Here is a 20,097-nt window from a genome sequence, read left to right as displayed (position 1 = left end):
ATGTGTGTTTTGAACTCAACCGCTCCGAATTTAGCTAACTCGGTGGCGAGAAAACGTTTGCGAGAGAACGTTTGCTTCATGGTAGTGGTCTGAACGAAAACGATGCGCAACGCATCTATTCCGTCTTCCGCCACAACTACATCATAAGTGCCGGTCGCATCTCTTTGCCTGTTTTGCCGCAGAAATTCCGTGAGAATTTCGTGCTCCTCCCGCCCTTGCCTCTTTTCCATGCGTATTTTCGTCCCCCGGTTCAAAATGTCTTTCGTGATGACAGTGCCGGCTGTCCCGCTCGACCGACGTGAAGCGTTAACAGTGCTCGCAATAATCCTCGGTGGCACGCGGCTGCTCCACGGTCTTCTCCTCCGTGTCGGACAGCCGTCTCCTTTCCGGGAAGTGCTGTGCTATCGCCTGCGAATCTGCGACACCTCGTGATTGTGGTCTTCTGCAGTCGGCACGTGGATGACTTCCAACATTCCGTTGACCCAGTTTCAGACGGATAGCTGCTTGACAGTCGCTCTTCAGAGTGGTGGTGATAGACTTTTTCGTCGAAAGTGAGCCTCGCCGATGAGGACGATACACGCCGGCTTTCTTGCTTGCCAGTTTCACTGAACTGTACGGGAAGGTGTCGTGCAGTGGATGCGTTTTCGAAGTCTTTGCATTGCCACCGGGATTTATGAAGACCTGATGAGTGGATTCGCTCCATACTTCGACTGCACGTAACGCCGCCGCGTAGGATTCGAATCTGTCGCCTATCTTAATTACTAGTGCCATTGTGTGGGCTAATTATTACAGAAACACCGGTCAGCGCAATGTGCGAGATGCCGGTTCGATAGTATGATACTTACTTTATAATAATTACTTTCGTGTACGAAGGTGACTCCTACAGCATTTACAGGTTGTCATGACATGACAACCTTGTCAATTTCGTTCCGCCCGAAAACTCTCGCGCGTAGCCAAAACTCATAGCGCGAGATGCTCTCGCGCGTAGCCATTTCGTTTCTTTATTGGCCCTTACTGTTAAGTCTTATGAATATTTTTTTAATTAATCGTTTGCTGCGTGCAAAGATTCGCGAATGCGGATGTGTTTTCTTCATGTTTTCTCCTCGCCTGTTTGCAGGCTAATTGAACAAAATCATAATTTTGCTATGATCAAATTTTCAAGGAAAGCATTAAGAAGAGCTTTTTTTTCGCCGGAACCGGATGATACACTGTACGTATTTTATTGACCAAAGCCAGGTTATCCGCTTCTATTGTGCGAATAAAGCAGAACGCCAACAGAAAGCAGAACGGAAGAAGCACTCGGTACTACAACAATAAAACATCAAAATTAAGAAAACATGAACAATAATGTCCGAACTCACAATATAACGCACAAAGTGTATAGATAACGCGCACCCTATGCGCACAATGTTCACAGTATAAATACGCTTGGTGGTGTAAACACGCATATTTTACATAATTTTAAACTACATAAAAAGGTAGCCTAACCGAAGTACATCTGAGGAACAAAGGGAAATCAAGTCAGATCACAAATAAACAACCGCAAGAGCTGCATTCGACTACAGAGACTGGGTATAACCAGAATGTCCAACAGGTCCATCAGACGCAGCCGTACTCGTACCAAACGGGACTATCCTCAACATTTCCCACGGAGCTGCCCAGATCGCGCGGCTGAGATTCCATAATCACTGACGGTGTACTGGCGTCGCTCCTATAATAGCTGGGCCTCTCGTAACTACCGGACTGAACGTGCCCAGATTGGGAGCCATTGAACGACCAGGTTGATATTGTGTCGCTCTCTTCACCTTGCGTTGCTGTGTCGGATGCCGCAATGGACGATCTAGGCTGAAGTGAAAAGGTTTTACAGCGAAGAAATATGCCATGCACAGCACAATTTTTAATACCCCTGTTGTATAAACCGTTATAATATTCCAGTTGTAATGTTGCGAAGTACGCACCCGAAAAACGTATCCATTCGGTGGCGTTCCAAGCCCAGGTTTCGGAGAACTCCGAGAGGTCGTAGTGGACACTAAATGTTTGAGTCTGCAACGAAAAAAGACATAAAAAACAACCGTACAAAACAACGAATGAATTCCAAGATGGCTCACCGTTGCTGGTGGGGAACAGCGTACAAATGCGCCGACCGAACGGATGTCGTGGGTGTAGATACATTACTGCCACTAGATGCCCGATCATCCTTGCTTTCCCGCATCTCACTGGACGCTCGCACCTCGTTATTTCTTCTCAACGTGCTAGGCGACGCACCGTTTGCAAGGGCTGTTGCCGCGGTCAGCCTGGTGTAATTCAACATACTACAATCGTGGAAACCGCCGTACGATGTGCAGCATTTCTTGGCACCCGGTTTAGACGAATCGCCAGCGTCTTGTGGTTTGGACGGATTAGTTGGCTCGGATAACTGATTCCCTCGTTCTCTTGCCGGATGGTGCACAACCACATTGGTGTTAGGCTGATACACCCCGCGACGACTTCCAATGCGATGCAGTGCCGGATCACGAGAGTTGCCGGCACTGTCGGCGGCGGATGTGCCGTTAGACACTGTACGGGGTCGGCCATCTTCAGCCGGTTGTTCCGATGGTGAAATGCACGAAGAGGCACTGGAGCTATTCTTGCGTAGATCGTCGGACGAGTAGCTCAGTTGCGGACCACTTTTTGCAGCATTCCGCTCGCTTGCACTTTTAGGTAAGGCAGCCATGGTATGCATGCTGATTGAATGGAGTCGCTTCACTGTGGAGAAAAAAATGAGAACTGTTTTCCTTACCCCAATTTTAGTTGGTCAGAAATTTTACCGGTTGCACGGTCAGTTGTCCCTGCTGTGGATTCCACTGATGAGCTATCAGCGGTGCTGTCCGTCGGACTGATAGTTCGTGTGCGCGACCGACTTCGACTACGCCCCACCAGCTCACCGGCAGCGCGACGGACTCGCTTCAGAAATCCCACATGCCGCTTCCGCGCGTCAGCATTCTTGAATGTATCATACAGTTTTTGTATTAATAACTGTTTTTGCAAATCCAGTGCATGGAGTTTTTCTCTGTAAACAGAAACAGCAGTTGGTACATTGCAAAATAAATGCTGGTAATGTACCAAACAAAAGAACAAGACGTACAATTTGTTTTATTACGTACTGCAAATGCGTCAGAAAAATGATAAAACGCCTTTGTAAGTTTTTTTCACTTTTTATACGGTATGTACTTCGGATGCACTGCTGCTTACTGCCGACAGCACTCGTGAAAACAGTAATATGGGGATATGAAGTGTAAAATGCACTCTTCCTATCGCATCACTAGTAGTGACTTACTGGAGTTCCTTCTGCTCTGTTTGCATCTGACTTTTTTCGCGCCATGAATGCAAAAATACATCATCGTATTGAAGAACAAGCCGTTCGATGGCTGCCGCAAAAGATCGTTTTTCGTCCTCTAACGAAGCAATAATTCCTAGCAAAATCTGCAACATATTCAGCTGAAAAGTAACGATTGCTGTGAATCATTCTCAAAAAAGCACCTACTTCAGTGTGTCTGTTGGCTTCCACTTCCTTGCTCTGCACTTGACTCTTGCAGTCGTAAACAACACCCTCATACTCGATCTTTTTCAATCGCAACTGATTGATCTCCGTTTTGACAGTCTTATGTTCTTCCGTCAGGATCCGATACGTTTCGCTGAGCTCATGATTTGTATTTCGTAACGCATCATTTTCCGACACCAGTGCCGCATACTCCGCTTCCAGACGTTTCAAACGCTCCTCACGAATATCCGCTGAGTCGGGCATTCGGTTATTGCGCAGTCCTTCTTGCGTCATAGAGGAATACGGTCTACTTTGTGCCAGATCGTGCACTAGCTTCTTGTTCTCGGCCTTTGCCATATTTAGCTCTTTAGTCAGTTTTTCGTAATCCTGGCTCAACTGTTCATGCAGACGTTGCAAAGCCTCATGATCGGCCATTACAAGAGAATGTGCATCTTGCGAATCTTCTGCATTCTTTAGCAGACTATCCTTTTCTTTCTCCAACTGAATCAAATTCTTTAATAAACTGGAATTAGTGAGCTGCTGCGATTTGCTTTCCACCTCCAACTGGGCTTTGACCTTTTCCAGGTTTTGATAATCGGATTGCAGTGACTGATACGAGGCCTGCGATGTGTTCAATCGATCTTCAAATGTTAGGCTTTTCAATTTGGCAACAGTCAGACTTTGTTTCAGGGATGCTGCTTCCATGCGTAATTTTTCCAGTGCATCGTTCTGCAGTTCGCCATTGGTACATGACGCTTCGATGGAGATACTCGACGGAGTGGTACGTGCGCGTCGCGCTTCCTTCTCGTACGCCGTCCACAGTGCGTGGTAGTCATTGCGCAGGTTGTCCAGTTCCGCCTTCACGTCGTCGTTTTCGCGCTTCAAGGCATCTTTTTCGTTCTGGTTCAACGCACTCGACAGTGCATCAATGACAACGCCAGCCACCGTAGCGCCATTCCCATCGTCCAATTCGACTTCAGTGGGAACATTCACGTGCTGATTATTCAAAAAAACCAACATCTCTTTGACAAATTTCCCAGAGTTTCGTGTGCGTAGCTTCTCCCTGACCAATTCATTCTGCAGACTGTTCATGCTATCCGCACAAATGCTCAGCTTCTGGGTCATTTCCATATTGGCCGCCTCCAACTCCGCCATGCGCGACCGCAGTTGCCCGATGAGCTCAGCTTCACTCTGTGATTCCTTGCAGGCCCCTTCGAGTTGTGCTGTCTGATTACGCAGTTCCGCAATCTCGTCTGACCGACTGTCCACTAGTTGCCGCAATCGCTTATTCTCACGCTCTAGAATTTTCGACTTTTGATCAGACGATTTTAAATCCAACTGCAGCGTGGCGTTCTCCTTCCTCAGCACATCCGCTTCACCGGCCTGTTCAAGCAGAACGGCACGAGAATCCTCCATTTGCCGCATCTCACCGGTCAAGTTCAAGATCTCACTTAGCGCCCCATCCAGCGATTTTCGAGTTTCGATGCGCTCATCATGACACTCCGTCAGTTTCGCCTCCAATTTCTCATACTGCTCCAATGATTTCTTCAGCGACAAAATTTCAGCTTTTAGCAGGAAATTTTCCTCTTCCAGGTATGAATGTAGCTTAGAAACACTTTTATTATTAGGAGAAATCAAATGACGATCCAAAGTCATTGGCTCGTATTCGCAAAGCGTCGAACCGGTAACAGTCGACTCTTCGTACGTCAGGGTACTATCCATCGTGTGGAATAAAGAGTTTGTTTGTGATGCACAGAGATCGTAACTGTCCGATCCGCCGCTTCCGATATCGGAATCAGTATAGTCCGAGTTAGAACGATGCGTGGGAATGTGCTCGCGATCACGGCTTTCCAGAAGGCAACGCAGCTTTTCGTTCTCAATTTCTAATCTGAGAACTTTTGTTGAAAGACTCTCGGTAAGCTGATCCGATAAAGAAAGGCCAACTCCTAAATAGAACGAATTCCAATTACACGAACAGCAAACGCTAACAAAAACAGTAAGTAATTGTCATTCTTAAGCACACACACTACACACAATTCTTTTACCATAGTCTAACTACAAAATGCTTCAGGGAGGTAATATGGCTAACCAACAAAAGCTACGACTCAAGATTTCACTTTTCAGTTACGCAAAGCGGTTGTAAAAGTACCAGAAGATTTATCAGAATGACCGTCATCCCCGTATTTGGTCAATTCCGTTTCCGTACGGTATCGCTGGAGATCTAAGGTCAACTGAGCATTTTCCGCGACGAGATCTTTGACTTGTTCTCTTTGGCTAGCCGCATCGGCTGCAGCTGCACACAATTGGCTCTTCAGTTGCGCAACATCCACTTCTAATGTCGGTACGAGATCGGCTCGTTTTCGAGCAGATTCTAGCTGGGTTTCGAGTAAAGCCTTTGCCTCGGACAGCAACTGAAGATTTTGTTGCATTTCTTCAATGCGATTTTTATAATATTCCATTTCGTTCAATTGGCTCCGGTAACGGTTAACTTCGCTCTCCAGTTTCTCGGCTTTCTTTTCCTGTAACATGATAACGACCCGGAATAAAACTCTCCTCACAATACACAGAATGACAGTCACTCACAAATATCCAGTGAAGCGTATTGTCAACTTAAGTAACCCTTCTTCGTTATAATGGTATTTGGTTTAATTACTTATGTTTACGACAGGCAACCATTTTTTTTTAGCGTAATGATTGATTAACATGGTTGTTCCGGCTATGCACTGTCCAACTGAAAGTTTCCAAACAACACATCAAGCACTGCGCCTTTGTTGTTACACCGACAAGCTGTAACTGGTGCCAGTCAAGAGCAATTATCACGCTATTTACATGCTATTTACATGCGTATGGCAAGAGTTTGCTTTCTTAAACAAATTACCCACCACCTACACAACTGCAAATACACGGGTTCAAGATCTTACACACCTTTTCGTACACAATATCAAGTTCATCACGGTACACTTTGACCAGACGGGTGTTTGTTGACAATTCGGCATTTTCTTTGCGTAGACTATCCACCGTTACCATGGTCCTGTGCAGTTCCTCTTTGCATTCCTTCATCTCTTCTCCGCATTCGTATCTAAAAAATTTACAGCATATAACTGCGAAAGGGAAATCACGATTGCATCTGCTGTTTTGCGTACAATTCTTGTGAAAGACGGCGAATCTGCGCCCTGAGATCGGCGGTTTCCGCGGCATGATGGATGCCTCCTGGCATCAACTTCTTCCCGCTGCCATCCGCTTTGCGTTGATAGTTTTCGCGCCACAGCAGCAACACCAGCTGTAATAACAAAAAGCTACATTTTATGATTTCGAAACTGTTGCAGTCCAGCCGAATCCCGCACCTTTAACAACTTATCGCGATCGTTAACAAGCGCTTTAATATGCTGATGGGCTATCAACAGCGGTCCACTGCGATGACCGTCACCGTGTGCCGATGGATAATCCACTACGGCAAGGTCCGTATGCTCCATTTTCCATACTCTCTGAGGGTTATCTGTCACCTATTCCGTTCAAAAGAAAATATTTACCACAATTCCCTCAAGCTGCGTCTGTTTGTAAAAGATTTTACTAACCTCTTTAATACACTCTACGATGCCTTTTTGTGCGCACTCGTCCATCTTTTGAATACGCTCAATAACGTCTTCCTTTTGACTGCATTGTACGGCAAAACTCAACACCATGAGAAGTAAACTCCGCATCTCCCGTACGGCGTGTTCTGGAAACATGTAAACATGTTTTCTCAAGGTGCTTCCACATAAATCTGAGCTACTGAGCATCACATACCGGCTGTCGGACACTGGCTGATATATAAAATGTCGGGTGGCCGCATAACAATAATTTGGCCAAGGATCTCCTGTAAGCCGATCAGCATGCGAATAAGATCGTTTGGTAATTGAAATGCAATCATTTACTACGATTATAATGCAACCTTGGCATAAATGCAGTAGCTCGAAGCAAAGACTTCACGCTTTTGACTTTAGAAAATGACCACATAGCACTAAATAGTTGTCATGTTGTCATCCGAAGTAAAATCAACATGAAATACTTATAAAAACTGCTTATCCGTACCAGCAAATATAGTTAATCTTTTACTCGATCTCGTATTAATTGGTATTTCGTTGTACGTAGTGCTAGTTTTCTCGTTATAAAGTTGTGAAGTTAATGTTTTGGTTTGATTTTTAGATTTTGTTTGTTCAATTCCATGATTACATCAAGCTTTGTGAAATACACCAGCGTAAACACAAAACTGTCTTCGAAAAAATTAACTTGTTATGGACCACAACGGATCAAGCTATGTAACTGTATTTGTCAAATAACAAAATGCCGTCGCAGCATTCTAGGCTAGCGTAAACGGCAAAGATCGAAAGTTCACTATACCAGTTCAGGGACTTGTATATATCTAACCGCACACAAATATTAGTGAATCAAACAATATGCTATAATTAAATATCGCGCACCCAACCGAACGGACCGGAAACCAGGCTTGTTCGCAGGTCTGAATTATTTATGTACCCGGGTCGTTATTGCTCATGCGCAACCGGCCTTATCTTCAATCAATATTAAACACTACTATCCACTTCGTGCCTAAACAGAAAAAGTGCCGTAGTTTTATCGTTTTTGATGAGTTTTTCTCACGCTTATAAACATGCATGGCACCAATGCAACCAGGAAATTTTATCAATAGCACCTGTTGCGTGTCGCTTGCAACACCGCTTTGTGCATTAATCATCCCATTCATTCACACCATAAATTATTCGAGTCATCTAAAAAAAGAACCCTGTCTACAGATTAAAAATGACGCCGCAACTCAGTGACAGAATTTTATACAAACAAACTATCAAAAGAAAAAAATGTTCACAGAGCGCGGTATTCACTCGAAGGTAATACTAATAACTATCATTAGCTTAGCTCGGTTTTATTTGCGCAACTGTAAAAATTCAGCTTGAATTGGAAAACGATAATTTCGGCCAATCGAGTGTACCTTGCAGGTTTACCCGGCTCGTAGACTCACTCATCCGTATAGCAATCAGACTAAATATTGCTCACAAAATCAGATTGTCTGTCGACTGCTGCAGCAAATACACGCAAAGTAGCCAGGTACCATCTGTCATTCCTGCATGATCAATTCTGCCTCTGCGTAACCTTTAACAAATTTTAAACTGACATACCATGCCACACAAATATAATGCAACAAAACCGTCCGGAGTCCGGACCACTGTAATCGGAAAACGTGCATCTAATAAAGGTTACCAAAGGACTGCAAAATCAAATCAGTGGTTTTCTAAAACTCACTCACATTTTGTTTCGGGAATTTTGTGCCTCATGTATTAGCAGTAATAGCAAACCACAAACACACAAGAATAATCAGTTATTCTGATGAAACAAATGTGAGAGTTAGAAAAAATATTATTTGCGACGCACCCTATCACCCTAACAAATAAATTTAATAGAACATTTGATGAATCCCTTTAAAATAATTTTACCAAGGAAATTTCCGTTGCAACGGAAATCCCATAAAAAGCTTAAAATGTCATGAACCGCAAGTAATTTAATACGAGCTCAAAGGTACAGTTGGTGTATTATCTTAATAGTTAAAGCATTATCGCATTTCATGCTCGCCGGAAGTAGATTTCAAATGGAAAATAAATAAGGCAACGTTGAAGTCAGATAATTTTCAGTTTCGGACGTCGGTAAGTTTCATAACTCGTATCCGTCGTATGCTATCTGCCACTAACTGTCATCTCTTGCATACCGAGAAATATCGACGAATATGCAACACCAGGGCTTCCAGTACATGTAATCTTCGAAGAACCGGATCAACGGGATCGTTATGATCATTGCCATGGCCATCGGGCAAATGAGGATCGCTGAAATATGATAATGAACGTCAGCAACAATACAAAAGATAATTTCTATGTATGATATGTAAACCTACAGCACGTCTTTCAAAACGCACGCACAACCCACGCGCCACTAAAGCGTTTCCCGCTTGGCAAAACCCAACAAAGAAACGGATACACAAAATACTCGTACAAACAGTACTTGAATATTACACTACTATTACTTGAATATTACTGGAGTAGTTCATTTTCGCTCATCGCTCTTTTCAGTTATTAGTTATTAGAGATGTTATGTTCTCGGTATTATTTTCTTTCGGTTAGTGTGTACCTCTCAACCGCAATACAACTTGTCTGTGAATCAACTGGTAATAAAAGTAAATTGCGGAAGCAATCGCAGCTTGCAATAATAATTCATTAGCGCCGCTTACGCTGTAGGAACAGCGGTATTCAATGCTATTCATAAGATTTCGCCCGGTTTGGGATGCATTAGCATGCGTCATGCACTACAATGGTTCAACAATCAAAATTAATTGTGTTCGGCTATTTTAAAACATCCCTATTCACAGTGCGGCTATCGACACTCGCCTCGTTGCAGTTATGGTTTTCTGGTTTGCTGTCTATAAAATACAAAAAAACATGTGTTCAAATTTAAACTAATTAATCTCTAATTTGGCAATCATTATCACGCTTTCATTTCTTTGTGATACTTTGTCGCATTTAATGGTATAAAAACACTGATATTGATGCACTACTGTACTGGCCGTGTATTGTATACACTTTGAAGGTGCAAAAGCTGAAAAGCCAAGAGTGAAGACCAATAAATTAACGCATCAGCGGTTTGACCTGAGGTCTGGGAACACAAGTGACCATAAGAATATTATACTGGCTGTGTAATACCACTTCCTCCATCCAGGAAAGGCTGTGCTACTTCCCAGAGGGGCGCGACCGCAATGGAGATTTTAAACTTCATCCAACCGGCAACAAACGGCTAATCTGATTGCGACTTATATCTTCAAGCAAGTGACCGTTTACTTACTGCGCGACAAACAGTAATTACTGGCTCTGCAGACTAGTCACAGATACTAGTCTATCTGTAGAAAATCATATAATCCCTGAACGGAAAATCTGGTCACAACACACAACCGGCTGCTGCAGAATCCCTGGTGCGGCAACTTTACTCTCGAGCTTGACTCAATAAGCGCATAATAATGTGCATATGCGGCCTCACGCAAACAATCGTCTTTGCAGGTCTGCGGCACCTTTCAAGGCCATTGCGATTAAATAAGAGATAAGAACTGCGCACGATTTTAAAGACCATTGTTAACCAGTAATCAAAGGAGGGATACGGGCTATGTGAGCAACAATAACACTTGTGCAAACCTTGGGGAAATTATGTCTGTTTAGCAACTGTTTTACTGATTGTTTATGACGCTGATACGATTATTCTATCTACAAAATGTTCGTCTTATGGCTGTATTTATGGCTGACAAATTGAGAACGGGTTTAAATCTGTGAAATAACGATGCAGTATAGATTTATTATTAATTATCCTGACTCTTGATAGGCGTCTGATAACTTGTGCGTTACCTATAAAATGACCACACAACATTCGATAAAGCGAGATTATTCAGTTTATAAAGGAAACACTTGATTAAAATGCAATACTATGCGGCAAAATATTTCCCCCTCGAAGGAATATTAATTTTTATGAATAAACCTCTTGAAGAAAGGCGCGTTGTGTGCGGAATAAGGGGTCACAAGTCAAGCACAAAGCGCGAGAAAGCAGGATTTCGTGAATTACATATAATATCGCTCAATAAGACGCGTGAGACGTGTAGTGAGACAGAATTCAGATAAAACAGATTGAAGCCCCGCAGCAGTATGAGTTTGATGATAATTTATTGAAATCGAAATAGCTACTGATGAGCAACATCTTGAAGGCGAAATTCCACCCCCTGTAAAGATTATTGCTGGGCTTTCCCTCATATTAAGCAATTTAATTCCTCAAAATTTTCGGAATGTTTAACCTCAAAAGCTAACAAACATTTTGCTCGCAACACAGTTGCACGCCAGAGAGTGAGCGGAAGGCGATATTTCCATTGATGGGCACAGATCTGAACACACAGATCCTTTCTTCCAAGTAGCTGAGCTTGTGGGAAATGTTGTAAAATTAAAAGTGCAGTTCTTGCATTTTATGCGTTACGGAGAGAGCACACGAAATGGTTTGGTGGCCGTCCAGCTGTTCATGTTATGTTAAGGCTAAGCGGGATCATTACCACCGAACGGAAAGCGTAATCACAGACATTTACTGCGCATACTTCACTGCATGACTTACATTTCGGACAACAGATTCCGCAGGAATTCGCTACTGCATAAATCCGAAGGTTCTATGCTGCGGTCGTCCACTGCAGCCAGATTCTTGGTCTGAAATTCACCAATCAACTACTCGTACTTTCATTCTTTTTGTATACGAGCGAACATATATACACCAAAAACGAATGAAAATGCAACCACAAAAATTTCTAACGATCCATAAATGTACTAATCTGATTGTAACTGTTATCTTTTTCAGTGCTTTTTGCTCAACGGCCACAGGTCCGTACCCAATAAACAAGGGGAGATGATAAGAATTCATCCACATCAAATCCCTCTGCAGGCTCCACAGGCCACAATGAAACAATTGCTGGAGTCTCCATTTAAATGATATAACGGGAAGCCCTCACATCAGTGCAATGCCCAGTTAATTTATGATCCCATATCCATCAAAAGCGCACGCATGTAATTATTGTTGTCTCAATGAATAACGCAGCACAACTCCCCAATATTCTTGACCAGAGACTAGTAGACTAGCCAGGGAGTTGCACATATGTCGGCGCAGTGCTGTGGCAAGATAAACTGCAGAGGTAAGTCAAATGAAATATGCTGCTCAGTGCTCAGAGCGCAGCAACACCTGCGCGGTGATTGTGAATGGGAACGACCGCGTCTGTTAATGTGGACAGCCAAGCAGATCTAAACACCTCCCACTCAGCGTAGGTTTCCTGGACAAGCGGCTGGGTGGATCACCGGTGTGAAGCTCAAATGCCCGGTTTTGCACGTACGCATAGTTCAAATCTACTACATCACCATTCTGCTGTAATATTTAAACCAATTTCCTTGCGGCAAAAGCGATCAAACAGTACTAACAGCCTAACTGACCACTGAAATCACCATCATAAAACTTTTGAATTTGAACATTCGTACAGCTTTCAACGTGCTCTTGATTCGCTGCACTGTTGAATACGCCTGCCGGTGACTTATCTCGTACAACCATTTTAATGTTGTTGCATGTATCGCGGACATACCGTGTTTCGAATCTATGGAACTAATATAATGAAAGACTTTTCCAATGTAACAAGTATATGTAAAGAACCGATTGAAGACTGCGTAGTAAATCCTTGCAATTTCTGCCGCTTTTTACCGTAGCAGCCTTCGAAAGTTTTTGTTTTGGTATCCCGTGTATGTCATAGTATGTTGGAGTAAATGATACCCTAAATAATAGGAAATAGCCATCAAGTCATAAAAAGTGCGAATGCAAATGCGAACAATCTGCTCCACAGTTTAAATTTGAACTTTAAAAAAGCGCCCAAAATCTCTGTCCAGTTATTCCTATTGTATGGTGCAGATATGTGGACCGCATTTATTTTATAAAATTGCTAGATCTACAACAATTATACGAGTGCATAATCGGATACAATTAACAAACATCATTAATTTTTAAGAGACGTAATACTGTTACAAGTAAATGAAAATGAAATGAAAATGAAATGACTCGCTAGTCGCTACTATAGATATACGGACACATTTTGTAAAATAATGTACTATTTTAGTTCAGATTGGCGGCATAAAAAACATGGATAAATTCGATTACTTATCTGTATACGTAAAACGCCATCGCGTAAATCCATTAAAGAGACTATCTTTAACGGTTTTACGTAATGTTTTTTTACTTACACACAAAATGTACCACCCTCTATGTTATGTTTTGGTTGGGATTGTACCACAATCTATGTTATGTTTTGGTTCTCTTAGGGTAATTCTTTAGATTATTTATAAGTAATTCTTAGGTTTTTTTTCACGTGAACCAGACAACATGTAAAAAAAGATAAACATACGCCAATTCGTATGTACAAATCGAAAGTTTATTACGATGGATAGAATTAACGCAGGCAAGACTAAATTAACTTTAGTGTAATTAAAAGATATTTATCTCTGGTGGAGGGCAAAAAGTGTTAATTGTTGTCCTACAGTTTTAATTTTATCGGTAATGTAAAAACTAGTCAAATCATCTCGACGTTTTGTTGGATCTCGCCTGTTCTAGTCCGAGCTAATAATTTTCAGTTTGCATTGCGCATAATCATTCCTCGAAAATTGTCGGTGACACCAGTTTGTACCAATTAAAAACCAAACAGTCAAATCTTTGACCCGAAGTTATCACCATGAATTACGATAAAGAATAATGTTACCAGTTTGGCGTATCAGTCTCGTCCCATATATCATTGACGATTCGACATACTTCATTCTTAACTTTGCAAATGTTAGGTTTTACTGGCCGAATTAAAAAGAGTGTTAGGTTTTACTGGTTCGTAATAGTAAATGTGGGTCGTGTATCGGTACATAATCTGCAAACTTGTATTATCAGCTTTGTTGTCTCATTTGAAAAGCACGGAATTACGCAAACACAATTTTATACAATGAAATCTGGAAAGGTTGTCGCTGACAAAATTTTGTGGCATCCGTTCACTGGCTTCCGCATCCGGTGACCTGACTTTTACCCGGTGGTTGCAAAAGTTTAGAGCCAGCATTTCCCGTTGTTCGCACCTCTGGTCATTAAATTTTGTACCGTACTACGATTTTGGTTTGATTGTGGAGTGACTCAAGCACCAAGGCATTCTGAAAACATGCTTTCTCCAACTGCACGATCACTGAGAAAGAATGGCATCGGCCACTTTTTTACCGGTGGCTTAAGTATAATTTGGCAAATCGGAGGTAAGTACTTTAACCATATGTGTTGTAATAGTACCATGATTCTGGCTATTTTTTGTTATGGTTCTGTTAAGAAATACTCGTTTGTGCTCAAATCTCCGAATCTCTTGTAATACTCCTTATTCATATCGATGTAAATTAAACACTACCATACACCAAACACTACCATGTTTTGCCAAAACATCCCAATGGGATACTGATGATGCGAATTCCGTAATCAAAAAGATGTGGTGAAAGAATTTGTTTAATCACACGTATCGACCTGCAGAAAGTACATGCACATCATCAGCACCTGAGGTCACATGCCAACGACAACTCGATTACTTACATTTATTTTTTAAATCAGTTCTTTACACACTTCAGTTATTGGCAAATTGCTGGTTTCAGTGCACATATGTGCAGGACTGCACACTGCAGAATTCAACATCTATATGGCAGACTATGCGAGAGATATTGCCAACTCATCCACGGGCATCTTTGCCGGAATCGTTTTCATCCTTGCAGGCGTTGCGGCTTTTCGAATCACTAATATTTTAAAGGAAAACGAGAATGCAGATGTCACAGTGCCCGTGAAGATATTTAAAGCATTAAGTGGAATTAGCATTCCGTTCTCCTTTATCCTGGTGTTTTTCAGTGGTTATCTTGCCTATCGAACTTCGCATCAGTTTGAAGAAGCCAACCTTCAGGTGAGTACGAGTATGCAAGTAATGCAACATAACAGCACACTGCTCGTATGAATCGAAAGCAACGAAGCGCTTGAAAATAATACTAATTGTAAAAAAATTACCTAAAAGAAACGCAGAATGTCATATCAAATACCTGCAGCTTAATCTAAATTTTCTAATGATTGATATCCGGCGGTGAATAAAACGTAAAAATTCATACAGATCGTACATATATAACATATACATATAAATATACACAATCAGCAGCGTGCATTTGAATTATCGGTACCGCAGTAATTACATTCCAAATCTTCGTTTCCGTTTCAAATCTTCGTAATTGTTCGAATTGCTTATTTAATACCTAATGCCTGATTGAGTTAGATTGATAATTACATAACGCATACGAAACACATATATACACTGTTATACAGCCTTACAGACGCTGCAGTAGTCACCACTCGAGCTAGTGTTTGATTTTAGTTTGTTACACTATTACATAAACGAATCTTGTTTAGCAGTCACATAATATTAAATTAACATAAAAAGAACTTGCAAAGACATACCCTCGTAATTGCAGCAAATCACCATTGCACATGCGGCACTACCCTTTCATGTTCTGCACTGTCTGACGGGAATTGCGGACATGGGACTGGCTATCTGGGGCCTCCTCATGCAACCAGTGACCAAGCCTCTGCCACCAGTGTCCTTCCGTTCGGCTAGAGATCGAATGGGACTCGAAAATCCAAGCTACTCTAACAACAATGTCCAATTGCCTTAGACTGTTTGTTAACATTGAAATAGGGTTGGTAACTCGACATGCCCTGATAACAATATTTAAATTCTGCCGAGAGTTAACCGTGTTCCTTAACTTCATTCGACTGACGGTGTCATAAGCGTCTTTCAAACAATTTGGTGATGCCACAAACAATAAGACAGAAGTTACAAAATCAAACGATCTTTTCGATCGATCGAAAAGTACTGAGTACTTTACTCGTAAAGCCGTACAGCTTGGAAGTCTGCACTTATAACAATGCAAGCATACAGAGTAGGTGCAATAGGCAGCGGTTCCCGATGGTTAGCAAATTTCTGCAGTATCCTGTGAGTATTGAAAGTTATTGATATTTATTTTAACATAAACCTGAGTTAATACTTTAACGTCATGACGGTCGTGTCTACATTAAGGAGAAATAAAACCCGCGCTATGCGGTTTGAATGCGTGCCAGTATTTGATTTCGACGTGCGCAACGTACACTAGGTATACGACACTGCCGAAGCGCAGCAATGCTCCAGCATTTATTCGAGTTTTTGAAGACAGAATTACTGTTAATCTGCCATACCGCATTTCTACTTCTTAGTAAAAAAGATTAGTAAAAAGAAACGAAGATTAGTAAAAAAAACCACAGTCGTTCTGACGGCGTGGAATATTGGCAACGGCCAACGCCGAAGTGGAACCTCGCGCCATCAACTGGCGTTATGTTCAAACTCTGGATTACTCGCGGAAGTTTTCTTAGCGTATTGCGTCCCTAAGCCTAGGGGAAGGTGACATTGTTTCAGTCTGAATCATCTCCAAAAACCAGTTTCACAATTGCTTGTCCCGCGCGCATGCGTAATTGACGCTTTGGATCTGTTTTCTTCGCAAAAGGTCATCGGCATATTCAAAAGCGTACACAACGAACTTCTTGCAATGCTTTCGGCGTGGCATGCGGGCGGTAGGCAGGGACATATAAATATTCGATGGCCGCCTAGTCTTTCCAGGTCCTTTAGTGTCCGGACAGGTGAGCAAGCAAAACAAAATTGCACTTTTAACCGCAAACGTTGACATACAGTATGGCCGCCGAACAAAATCCGGACATCCGGACAATCTCAGGCAGCACTACCTGACGACCATCAGGAGGTGGCGCACATGGGCGGTTGGCATGATATCAAGGTGCTTGCACTTTTATGCTCGTCCTTTATCAAGCGGGCGAGCGAAGCGAGCCCGCGTTTCTAATTCAAGACATATTGAGGGTTCGATGCGACGGGAAGTACCCATAACCTTTGGGTCGCCGCGTGACCTTTGGGTCGCCACCAATTTTCATGGTGATTCCTATACAGTTTGATGTGCTCAGTCGAACTGAAGTACTCGGGGACCTCGAACCCGGGTCCCCGAGGTCGCCCCCACGATATGTACAGCAAATGCAAAGTTTAACCTGCTGAGTCGAACTGAAGTACTCGGGGACCTCGAACCCGGGTCCCCGAGGTCGCCAAAACGATCTGTACTGTAAATGCACAGTTTGACCTACTGAGTCGAACTGAAGTACTCAGGGACCTCGAACCCACGTCCCGAGGTCGTCACCACGATATGTACTGCAAACGCACAGTTTGATCTGCTGAGTCGAACTAAAGTACTCGGGGACCTCGAAAACGGGCCCCCGAGGTCGCCACCACGATAGGTACTGCAAATGCGCAGTTTGACCTGGTGAGTCTAACTTAAGTACTCGGGGATCGCGAACCTGGGTCCCCGAGGTCGCCAAAACAGTCTTATGTATATGACACTCGGAGACCACGTCATCGGGGGGCGCCAAAGTTCCAGTGCGTATTTTTTAAGTGCTCAGTCAAAGCGAAGTCTTCGGAAAACTCAGATTCGGATCCCCGATGTATCATTTATATTTATGCACTTTAGAAATGCTTCGAAACGTGGTTCCATCTGTACCCGCTCTAACCACATCTGAAGAACAAAATGAACTACTCAAAATTTCGAAATATCTTTTTTTTTCAGATTTATAAAACTTTCTGAATGTTTTTGAATATTTCTAAATCTTTTTCTAAATATTCTGAACATTTCTAAATATTTCTAAATATTTTTAAATATTCCTAAAATTTCATAAATTTTTCTAGATATTTTTAAATATTTCTAAATATTTCTAAATATTTCTAAATATTTCTAAATATTTCTAAATATTTCTAAATATTTCTAAATATTTCTAAATATTTCTAAATATTTCTAAATATTTCTAAATATTTCTAAATATTTCTAAATATTTCTGAATATTTCTAAATATTTCTGAATATTTCTAAATATTTCTAAATATTTCTAAATATTTCTAAATATTTCTAAATATTTCTAAATATTTCTAAATATTTCTAAATATTTCTAAATATTTCTAAATATTTCTAAATATTTCTAAATAAATCTAAATATTTTTGAATTTTTTCTGAACGGTTTTAAATATTTTTGAAGATTTTTAAATACCGATGTTAAATGTTTATATATGTTTATGTTAAATGTTTATGGTTATTTTTAAATTTTCTGAATCTTTTTCTAAATATTTCTTCTATCGCTAGATATTTTTGATAATTTTAAAATATATCTAGTATCTGGAAAAATTTAAAAACATTCATATTAATTCAGCTAACTGAATACCTACACATTTAACCAACTGGATACGTAAGGTGCAAAAGCTTTTACTGCGTTGTTAAAGGTCTAAAGAGGTCGTGCAAAAACACACGTTAGATTTGTTTTGCTACCATTTTTTCAAAAGGTCGATCAGCACTGACTTAAAAGCCCGAAGATGCAAAATTTGATTCCAGTAAACTTCATTTCCGGTAAAAATGCCAAACGCAAAATGTAATGAATAAAGTTATAATCCCCGTTATTTATATATTTCTTCTCATTAAAAATGCCAAATTATAAAATAGTTTATGAATTTCAAAGTAAACATTAAACTGGTGCTCCCAACCTATTAATTAATACGAGAATCATTTCTCAAATTTAAGGCTCACTGAAAAACAACCCACACATTCTAAAATTTTTTGAAGTTTAATTTTTTTAAAAATTTTAAAAGTTTTCTTAATCAATTTGGTAAATATGCATTCAATTTCAAACCAAAACCGGATTATATTTCTGATTTTAAGTTGTGGAACTAGTATCTATCAGTTTCCCACGTTTCTAATCCAAAATTGATTTCATATTTTTTAGTATAATTCTCGAGACCTGGTTTTGGTTTCAGAATCAGTTTTCAAACTGATAATTTTCTAATCTATCAAATTTCTTTTCTTTTATAAATTTTTTATAAATTTTATGAATTTCTTAATCCATTTGTTAAATATGCATTCAGTTTCAAATCGAAACCGGATTATATTTCTGATTTTCTGCTGGTGGTTTTGGTTTAAATTTCACCCACTTCCTTATAGTAGAATATACTAATTTTTCGACTTAATGCTGGTTTGGTAAATGCTGGAACCACCAAGACAGTTCTTTTAAATGGTTACTGCAAGTTTTTGGTTATCAGAAAGCCATATTAGCCTGCCTCGACGTGCTCCTCAAATGCGTTCTATAAATTAAAGTCCCGGATATTCTATAAAAGTGAAACTAGCAAACTTGTAGCGCCGAATTTTACAGGAAGCGATATTAGAAAACTCTAAATTTCACCAACTTCCAAATAGTAGAATATATTAATTTTTCTGTTGTATAGAGCGGTCGCAATGGACAACACCCGGTTAGTGGCCGATCGCTATTCGCGATCAGCGCGATAACCGTTACTGGTTGTACAGAGTAGTGAAACCGAGAAATTTAGGTAATCCTGTTTTAAATTCACGACTATCGAATTGCTCGTTCCGCTGTAATTTTCTTTTTGCCACTGATGGTTTTTTCGCTGTAAAAAAAATTAATTACAACAACGTAGGGAAATTTTACATCCGGTTGGAGTGATTTTAGACAGAAGTGACGAAACCACTGTAACGGTATTTTTTCCAAGTTTCAAAATAAATTTTATAATTTCTGAAATCTGTTTCAAAATTGAGAAAAACTGCTTAGAGCCGTTGTTCGGTATACATACAGAGTACAATACATTCATACTTTGGGGATTAGATACTTATGTGCAATTACATATAAGATTTGAGCAAGTTGGTCCATAATGAGATTTTTTCTGTACCGGGTAGCTTTGAAACTTACTGAAATTTATCTCGCCCATCCTTCTCCAACCAGATGTTGCGTCGACAAATGGCTTTTACTTTAGTGTCGCAAATTATTTGTTCACAAAATGTTACTGAGGACTGTAAAAAAGTT

General features: G+C 40.9%; 2 protein-coding genes across 3 annotated transcripts; one reads left to right on the top strand and one right to left on the bottom strand.

Moving 5' to 3' along the window:
• Positions 1-1,166: 1,166 nt before the first annotated feature.
• On the bottom strand, positions 1,167-12,536 carry LOC129584139 (girdin-like). Of its 2 annotated transcripts, XM_055476255.1 has the most exons (15): positions 11,967-12,536; positions 11,699-11,787; positions 9,276-9,390; positions 7,307-7,376; positions 7,096-7,238; positions 6,865-7,023; positions 6,664-6,800; positions 6,446-6,599; positions 5,670-6,039; positions 3,524-5,466; positions 3,317-3,462; positions 2,808-3,049; positions 2,109-2,745; positions 1,959-2,043; positions 1,167-1,845 (listed from the first exon to the last, which is right to left on the bottom strand). In XM_055476255.1, the coding sequence occupies exons 1-15, from the start codon at positions 12,057-12,059 to the stop codon at positions 1,600-1,602; spliced, it is 4,629 nt and encodes a 1,542-aa protein (XP_055332230.1). In that variant the 5' UTR covers positions 12,060-12,536; the 3' UTR covers positions 1,167-1,599. The 2 variants fall into 2 exon arrangements, with proteins under 2 accessions (XP_055332230.1, XP_055332238.1); XM_055476263.1 differs by lacking the exons at positions 11,699-11,787; positions 11,967-12,536 and adding an exon at positions 10,400-10,533.
• Positions 12,537-13,912: 1,376 nt separating this feature from the next.
• On the top strand, positions 13,913-15,988 carry LOC129587581 (uncharacterized). Its single transcript, XM_055481391.1, has 3 exons — positions 13,913-14,388; positions 14,773-15,071; positions 15,628-15,988. Exons 1-3 carry the CDS (start codon positions 14,301-14,303, stop codon positions 15,826-15,828), a joined length of 588 nt encoding a protein of 195 aa, XP_055337366.1. The 5' UTR covers positions 13,913-14,300; the 3' UTR covers positions 15,829-15,988.
• The last annotated feature ends 4,109 nt before the right edge of the window (positions 15,989-20,097 follow it).

This window comes from Paramacrobiotus metropolitanus, unplaced genomic scaffold, assembly GCF_019649055.1.
Source record: "Paramacrobiotus metropolitanus isolate TYO unplaced genomic scaffold, Prichtersi_v1.0 Parri_scaffold0000002, whole genome shotgun sequence".
Classification (NCBI taxonomy): Eukaryota; Metazoa; Tardigrada; class Eutardigrada; order Parachela; family Macrobiotidae; genus Paramacrobiotus; species Paramacrobiotus metropolitanus.
The sequence above is the reverse complement of the archived record's forward strand: the minus strand, read 5'-3'. Positions and strand labels throughout refer to the sequence as shown.

Excerpts from the sequence above, each read along its gene's own strand:
- LOC129584139 (XM_055476255.1), bottom strand. The coding sequence starts at position 12,059 with ATGGAGACTCCAGCAATTGTTTCATTGTGGCCTGTGGAGCCTGCAGAG. Across the intron at positions 7,377-9,275 it reads ATATTCGTCGATATTTCTCG|GAGATCCTTGGCCAAATTAT; the intron begins GTATGCAAGAGA and ends ATCGGCTTACAG. Across the intron at positions 6,801-6,864 it reads ATCGCGATAAGTTGTTAAAG|CTGGTGTTGCTGCTGTGGCG; the intron begins GTGCGGGATTCG and ends TTGTTATTACAG.
- LOC129587581 (XM_055481391.1), top strand. The coding sequence starts at position 14,301 with ATGCTTTCTCCAACTGCACGATCACTGAGAAAGAATGGCATCGGCCAC. Across the intron at positions 14,389-14,772 it reads TATAATTTGGCAAATCGGAG|TGCACATATGTGCAGGACTG; the intron begins GTAAGTACTTTA and ends TGCTGGTTTCAG. Across the intron at positions 15,072-15,627 it reads TTGAAGAAGCCAACCTTCAG|CAAATCACCATTGCACATGC; the intron begins GTGAGTACGAGT and ends TCGTAATTGCAG.